The sequence below is a fragment of the Solanum pennellii genome, chromosome 7 (genome assembly GCF_001406875.1).
Source record: "Solanum pennellii chromosome 7, SPENNV200".
NCBI classification, from domain to species: Eukaryota; Viridiplantae; Streptophyta; class Magnoliopsida; order Solanales; family Solanaceae; genus Solanum; species Solanum pennellii.
The window spans coordinates 3,112,187-3,120,720 of record NC_028643.1 but is presented as its reverse complement, the minus strand read 5'-3'; the positions used below and the strand labels follow the sequence as shown (position 1 = coordinate 3,120,720).

Here is an 8,534-nt window from a genome sequence, read left to right as displayed (position 1 = left end):
AAAAATTTGCAAAATCGCTGCAGTTGCAGCGATTTTACTTTTTCCGGCGGAGGAAATCGCTGTTGTTTCAGCGATTTTGCCGTTTTGGTTAATATAAAATTTTATATACCGTTTTAAAATTTTTGTTAATATTTTATACGCTTTAAACTTCGGACTCCAAAAAACATGTATATCCGAAGTTTTTACTCTTCTCGCTCTCAGATGTAAAATTTCATAAGCTTAATTAGAATGAAAAATAAAACTGTTTACCACTTGAATAACTTCTTCTTATCTATAGATTATTCGATACGTTTGATTGACACGACCTTCAAAAAATATAAAACAATAGGAAAAATCCAATTTTTTTTTTAAAAAAATATTGAGTATAGTCAATAATTGGTGCAAAAAAAGTCCAAAGGGGGTGGGTGAAGTTGTAGGGCGTAACGCGGCAGCCCAAAAAAGGCTAATGGTTCATTTAATTTTCTAGAACACACGCCCATTTCACATCTAATAGGTCAACTTCATGACCAAAAATAATTTAAATTATTCACCTATATGTTTCATATTTGTTATACTCTAATTGGTTAATAGTTGGTCAAAGTCACATCTTAATACTGTGATTTGCAAGAAATTGAAATTGTAATCTAGTGTATTAACAATTCACACCAATAATTCTTTCATAATTCAAATACTCGACTGTTTTCGTTATGTTTTGCTTTGCGACAGTCAGTTTTTGTAATTCTAAAACATAATTTACTATAAAATTGACATGTAAAAAGTTTTGGAAACAACTTCTGATAAGGTCTATATCCACTTTTTCCCGAGTATGTTATTGTTGCTGACACGAAAGTTTCTTTTTTAACTTGTACTACTTATTGAATATTCAGATTTTTAATGCAATATATTGAGTTGATCTAATTTAATATGACAACTAATTTGGACAGAAATAGAAATTTTTTTAAAAATTAACTGAACTGAATCAAACATGCTTATAGTTAGTGTTTGATCATAGATTTTTATATATTACAGATAAATCAGAAATAGGTGATACTTGAATTAAAGTTTCAAACATGTGTATGCTCATGGCTTTTAGAAAACATATTTGCTTTTCTTAAAGTAAAATAAAATTAAAAAACTAAATTCTAATCCCAATCAATTTCAAAATTCAAACTAGTATAACTCGGTTTACTATATAGTATATTATTATCCTCATCATTTAATCAATTTAATCCTAAGTTTGAACAAGTCACCCTTACCCCATCAAAAAAAGGAAAAAGAAAAAGAAAAATAAAACTCTTTATTGTTTCTCTATAAATAGAAACTTCATTGCCAACACAATACATCAACTCTTTTTCTACTCTATCAAAGAGAGAAAAACACACAAAAAATTATAGGGGTGACTTGATCTTGAAGAACATATAGTGCAAAATGGCAAGAAAGTTGAGTTCTTTAGTTGTTTTTGGCTCAATTTTATTTGCTTTATTACAACATGTTGCTATGGCACAACAAACTCATGTTGTTGGTGATACTTTGGGTTGGACCGTTCCTAATGGTGGCGCCGCCTCTTATTCCACATGGGCCGCCGGGAAATCCTTTGTCGTCGGTGATATTCTTGGTTAGTATATATATACATCGACAGTATAGAGATTTTATATATTACTTCTTTTATCTCGATTTAATCTGTTGTAATTTGATTTGTTTTGTTAAAGAGTTTTAAGAAAAGAAAAAAAAAACTTTTGGAACTTGTCTTAAAATAATTTGCAAATGTTTTTTGTAGCTAAAATAGACGTTTTAAAGTTAAATTGTTGATAAATATAAAAATGCATCGTTCTTTCTTGAACAAACTAAAAAAAAAGTGAATTATAAATTGAGATCAAATCGTACTAAGTAGTGAATTTTAATTTGTGATATCATGTTAGTTACTAGATTCACGGGATGTTATTTAAGTTACCATACTTACTTGAATCTATAATGAATTTAACTTATATACATCATCAATAAAAAAAAAATATTATCTTATTATTAGGTCATTTTTACCCTAATTCATGTTCAAGAAAATTCTTACATCTTATAAAAAGACGTAATAAATGATCTGATTGTGTAGATACTTTTGCCATCACTTTTAAAATTTAAACTAAACTAAATTTCCACTTTGTATTACTTTTTGTTAATTATGTTTAGTTTACTCTAATAAAGTGTTAATGGTAATGGGTGATAACACCTTTTTCTTTTTTTATTATCACCTAGATTCCTTCCCACTTGTATTGTTTTTATTCTAATTAATAGTAGCATATATTATGTTATATTATATGTAGTGCCAAATACTTACAAAGTTATGACAGCTATATATATTTTTTACACACACTACATTCCATTCAACTTTTATGTATATAGTTAAATAATACTAGTCCATACCACCTAACAATCATGTCAAATTCGCGATCTAGAGTCGGTGAATTTAGAATAAATATATATATTAAAGAATCATAATCAATAATGTTTATGGTTTTTTAATGTTATAATTTTTTTTAATGTAGTATTTAACTTTAGAAGTGGATCACACAGTGTGGCTGAAGTATCAAAAGGGCCTTTTGATTCATGCAATACTTCAAGCCCAATTTCAATTTCAACAAATGGCCCAACAAATATTACATTAAGCTCTATTGGATCACATTACTATCTTTGTACTTTTCCAAGCCATTGTACATTGGGCCAGAAATTGGCTATCAACGTCTCCGGCTCCGCCTCTCCCGCTCCTCAGCCAGCCCCCGCCACTCCACCCACCGCCACCCCGGTGATGGCTCCAGCCCCATCCGTGTCTGTCGCTCCGGCAACGGCACCTTCACCGGCTAGTGTAGCCCAAACTTATATTGTTGGAGATAACTTGGGCTGGAGTGTTCCTACTAGTGGCCCAAATTCTTATCAAAGATGGGCTAATAACAAATCATTCAAAGTTGGAGACACTCTTGGTAAGTACTAAAACTCAACTCTATTATTTTCGTTTACGATTTTTATCAGGTTATCAATTATGACAGAAATCGACTCATCGTGATACATGATTGCTCGATTTATAATTCTATTTATTTTTTTAAAATGTAGTTTTCAATTTTGTGAATGGGACACATAATGTTGCAATGGTTAGCAAGGCATCTTATGACTCATGTAACACAACTTCTCCAATAAACACAATTAGCAATGGTCCAGCCAGAATTAGACTCACAAATTCTGGTGAACATTACTATATGTGTACATTCCCTAGACATTGTTCATTAGGTCAAAAACTAGCCATCAATGTCACCGGTTCGGACGTGACCGCCCCCACGCCTTCCACCGCGGCTACACCATCCAGCCCCACCGTGCCATCGAGCGATTCGCCGGTCAATTCACCACCAGCACCAAGTGCCTCAGCTCCATCTTTGGTTCTTGCAACTTTGCCACTCACTTTCTTGTCATTTGCCTTAGTTAGGTTGTTGAATTAGAGAGTAATACTATAGTGTTTGATTTTCAGACTTATGTACCAATAAAGTTGATTTTTTTTTTTTTGTGAATTCTAGCTAGATATTTTATTTTATTTTTGGTGTTGATTTTTGTTGTAATCATGATATTTTCAAAATTTTCTTCTATAGCCTTGTTTATTTGAACAAAACATCATTTTTGTTACTTGTGTGTATCTGTCATGCATGACTACTTTGGTATGTCATCGGAAATATTTTACGATACAAAAGTTTGAAATTAGCAATGAATAACTTTTATCGATAAAAATTATATTTTTTGATTTATAATTCATCAATTGAGCTACTAAGTATTTTGGCTGACATTCTTACATTTTTTTATTTCAAGTTAAATATTATATTCTTCATTCAAATTTATTAATATGATTCCTACATTTCAATTTATGTGGTAGCTATCGAATTTCAATATTCAAATAAGTCTATCTCTGGCTGAAATTTATTCATATATCTTTTAAATATTTTGATTTGTCAAATACTGTAACTTATACTCTAGTTTTTTCACGTACTTTATAAATATACAAATTTTATTTAAAAAAATTAAAGATTTCATACGCAAATTTTTGGTTAAGATCAAATTATTTAACTCTCAAAATATAAAAAGTATTACATAAATTGCGACAAAGATAATAATATTTTTTAAAATCAAGTTGATTGTTTCTTCAATCTTGAGTGGATTAATTATTTTATATTTTAATATTTATATTTAAAAAATATATTCAAATAATAGTAATATAAGTTGCAATTCTTTTCGTATTAATACGTAATATAAGGTTTTGGGACCTTAAATTTGCAAACTAAACTAGTCGTGATTAGCTCAATTATTTGTAGGTAGGTAAACAAATATTTTTTTTCGGTTTATTTAATTCTCAATGTCAGAGTTTGTTACATGTCTATTTCTTTTTGTCTATGGAATAATTCTTTTAAAAATAAAATAAAAGAATCTACAATTATTCAAACATAATTTCTTTCGAGACTTACTGTTTAAATCTTTCAAAAATAAAATGCAGAAAAAATAATTCACTTTTGAGGTGGGCATTCGATAATTCGGTTCGGTTTCGATTTTTTTTGGTTTTTTTTTAATTTTCGGTTCTTGTACAACGTGTAGCGAACACCGAACCGAAATAATTCAGTTCGATTTGGTTTTTATTATTTCGGTTCGATTTATATTATTTCGGTTTGGTTTTGTTAATTCGGTTTTTTTAATGAGCCTGCTTAGTTGGACTTTTTAAAATTTAAAAACTTACAAATTTTTTTGTTTGATTTTTCAGCTTAATGGACTAAACATAGTTACATCAAAAAGTGTCTTTTACTTTTTAATTTTTTATTTTAAATTATAATATTTATTATTTAACATTAATAATTAATTTAATATAAATATATATTATAATATAATATATTTCGATAAATCGAAATACCGAATAACACAAAATTACATATCAAAAACCAAATCGAAATACCAAAAAATACAAAAATATATATCGGATACCGAATCGAAAACCGAAAAACCGAAACTGAAATACCAAAAAAATTCGGTTCGATACGGTATTTCAGTTTTCCGGTGTTTATGCCCAGCTCTAATCAATTCAAAAGAATTTTTTTTTAAAATTAATTTAGAATATACGTGACACTTACTATTTGACTTTGACTTATATTACCCTCCATTAATTGATAATTGTATATTAGACTTATTATTTAACGAGTTAACTAATATTTCTTTTAATTATTACAATGTTGCTTTATGTGTTTTACTTCTTCTATATAAGTTACGGGTTATTATATTGAAGCAAAATTTATCTTTACGTACCTAAAGAATAGCAATTGCGTATTGCCTGATCATTAAAAAATGAAAAATCACTAGGGGACAAACATTTAATATGAAGGTATTAATTTTCATTAGACTAATTAAAGTATAAAAAGGTCTTTGTTGGGTAATTAAATAACATTAAATTACCTAACACGTCAAAGAGAGGCATAATATAATAGATTAATTAGTCTTAAATTATTAATCAGGAAAAAATCATGTCATTAGGTCAAGGTCAATGATCATAATCTTGTGATTATGGTTTGGTTGTGGTCAAGATACTTGTTCCAATTAATTAAAGAATAGACCAATTCCTTAATTCTAATCTTATATTCACTATTTTTTATTTTTTTAATTAAAAAAAAAAAGGTTGTTAGAAATGGTGATAAAACATAAATAATTGATAATATGATATTAAGAATATTTATACCAATATTTTTGTATATCAAAGTCTTCCCTAGAAAAAGAAAAAAAATCATTCTTAAGTGATGTGCCTAAATAAAACTCCGATTAAAGTTATAATATAAAATTATTGCACTAAGGGAAAAGGGTCTGATATACCCCTCAACTTCGTTATTTGGAGCTGATATACCCCTTGTTATGAAAGTGGCTCATATATACCCTACTTATAAACAAATGGCTCACATATACCCTTTTCCTCTAACGGAAATGAAAAAAAAGATAATTTTAAGCTAACTTTTTATTTTTTTTTCTACAAAAATATAATCCCATATGAATAAATTTAATCCTCGTCAAACATATTTTTTTGACTTTTTTTTTTGTTTTAGTGGCTAATTTAGAATTATTATATTGATAATCAAATTTATTTATGTTTCACTAATATTCTTGTAAAACTTATTGTAGATGACCAAATTTTTTTCTTCGAATACAAAAATCAAATTAAAATATAGACAAAAAAAATAGTTTAATTTTTTTTCTTTAAACAAAGGAATGAAAGAAAAAAACAAAATAAGAATAAGAAACTCAAATAATTATAATAAAAGAAGTCAAAAAATAATTTATGTATTAAAAAAATTAAAATATATCTTGAACTTTGATAGAANAAAAATTAGAAGTAATAAATATAAATTTAAAACTAATTTTTTAACTTCCGTTAAATGAAGGGTATATGTGAGCCATTTTGTAACGGCAGGGGTATATGTGAGCCGTTTGTATAACGGTAGGGGCATATATGAGCCACTTTCATAACGAGGGGTATATTAGCTCCAAATGACAAAGTTGAGGGGTATATTAGACCATTTTCCCTTGCACTAATATCATATACTTTTGAGTTTACAACATTATATCTACTTTAAGGAAGAAATTTGTTTTGACAAGGGTATTATAATTTGATAAGTGGCGATATAAAAAATATAGTGTATATGTAAATATTTTTTTTAAAAAAATAGAGAGTTATTCTCGATAGATATCACAAACGAAAAGTTGATAGCTATTTTTTAGGTATTCATGGTGTTATTTTGTTTTATGGGAAAAGGGTCTGATATACCCCTCAACTTTGTCATTTGGAGCTGATATACCCCTCGTTATAAAAGTGGCTCATATATGCCCTTACCGTTATACAAACGGCTCACATATACCCCTGCCGTTACAAAATGGCTCACATATACCCTTCATTTAACGGAAGTTAAAAAATTAGTTTTAAATTTATATTTATTACTTCTAATTTTTTTTTAAAAAAATTATTTAGGGGTATATATGATTCTTCTATCAAAGTTCAAGGTATATTTTAATTTTTTTCATACATAAATTATTTTTTTGACTTCTTTTATTATAATTATTTGAATTTCTTATTCTTATTTTGTTGTTTTCTTTCATTCCTTACTTTAAAGAATAAAAAATTAAACTATTTTTTTTTGTGTGTATCGTAATTTAATTTCGTATTCGAAGAAAAAATTTGATCATCTACAATAAGTTTTACAAGAATATTAGTGAAACATAAATAAATTTGATTATCAAAATAATAATTATAAATTAGTTCATTGAAACAAAACAAAGTAAAAAAAAATACGTTTGACGAGGATTAAATTTACTCATATGGGATTATATTTTTTTAGAAAAAAATAATAAAAATTTAGATTAAAATTTTTTTTTTTTTCATTTCCGTTAGAGGAAAAGGGTATATGTGAGTCATTTGTTTACAAGTAGGGGTATATATGAGCCACTTTCATAACAAGGGGTATATCAGCTCTAAATGACAAAGTTGAGGGGTAGATCAGACCCTTTTCCCTTGTTTTATTTAATTAAAGGATGTATATATTGTTTATGAAGGTGTTCTCTTGTGCAAACTAAGGAACACACTTTTTATATCAATATAGCCAATGACACTTACAGTTGTGTATCATCAAGCATGTATTACTCTAAAAATGTAAAATATATATATATATATTTGTGAGTAGACTTTTCTTATACACTTCATATTCATTTTTCAAATAATATATATACAGACTATACACATATTTATCTGTACATATAGACTTTAGATACACGTATTATGTACATTTTTATCCAAACAAAATTGTACTATATAACCATAGATCAACGTTGATGTATGCTAAATTTTTAGGGCTATATCTTAGGGAAATTATGTATAATAGCAAACTATTAATTCAAATTAAATGTTATAACCACAGTTTGATTTAATTTTAATCCATAGAAAACTGTTGACATTTGCCTCTCCCCTAAAATTCCCGATCGTCACTCTCCTTTGGCCAGTCTCTCCCTCGCCTCTCTCACTTTATACAAACTCAAATGTATAAACTGTATTTCTGTTTGTATAAAGTGAGAGAAAATTGTATATACAAAGGCAAATACATATATCTTCGTCCTATACACTTATAATTATACAATACAAATCTTTCCTTTCTCATTTCTCTTTTTTCTTTCTCTCTTTATACAAACACAAATTATACAAAATACAATGTATAGTTTGTGTTTGTATAAAGCGAGAGAGAGATTTGATATACAAACGTTTTGTTTTGATTCAATTGTATACAAATTCAAAATTTATGTAGATATACAAACATATAAAATAGAATTGAGAGGATATACAAATATATAAAATAGAATTGAGAGGTTGCCAGAGATTTATACAAACAAGAGGCTGCCATTTGATGCCCCTAGCGATTTATACAATTTGATGTTTCAAATCAAACGTTTGCTATGAAACACAATTATGCAAACTATATAGCTATAACATACAAATATCATTTTTATATTTACTA

The 8,534-nt window shown here is 27.6% G+C and overlaps 1 protein-coding gene across 1 annotated transcript; it reads left to right on the top strand.

Moving 5' to 3' along the window:
• Positions 1 to 1,313: 1,313 nt before the first annotated feature.
• LOC107024441 (early nodulin-like protein 2) lies at positions 1,314 to 3,639 on the top strand. Its single transcript, XM_015225426.2, has 3 exons — positions 1,314 to 1,594; positions 2,517 to 2,948; positions 3,079 to 3,639. The coding sequence occupies exons 1-3, from the start codon at positions 1,408 to 1,410 to the stop codon at positions 3,456 to 3,458; spliced, it is 999 nt and encodes a 332-aa protein (XP_015080912.1). The 5' UTR covers positions 1,314 to 1,407; the 3' UTR covers positions 3,459 to 3,639.
• The last annotated feature ends 4,895 nt before the right edge of the window (positions 3,640 to 8,534 follow it).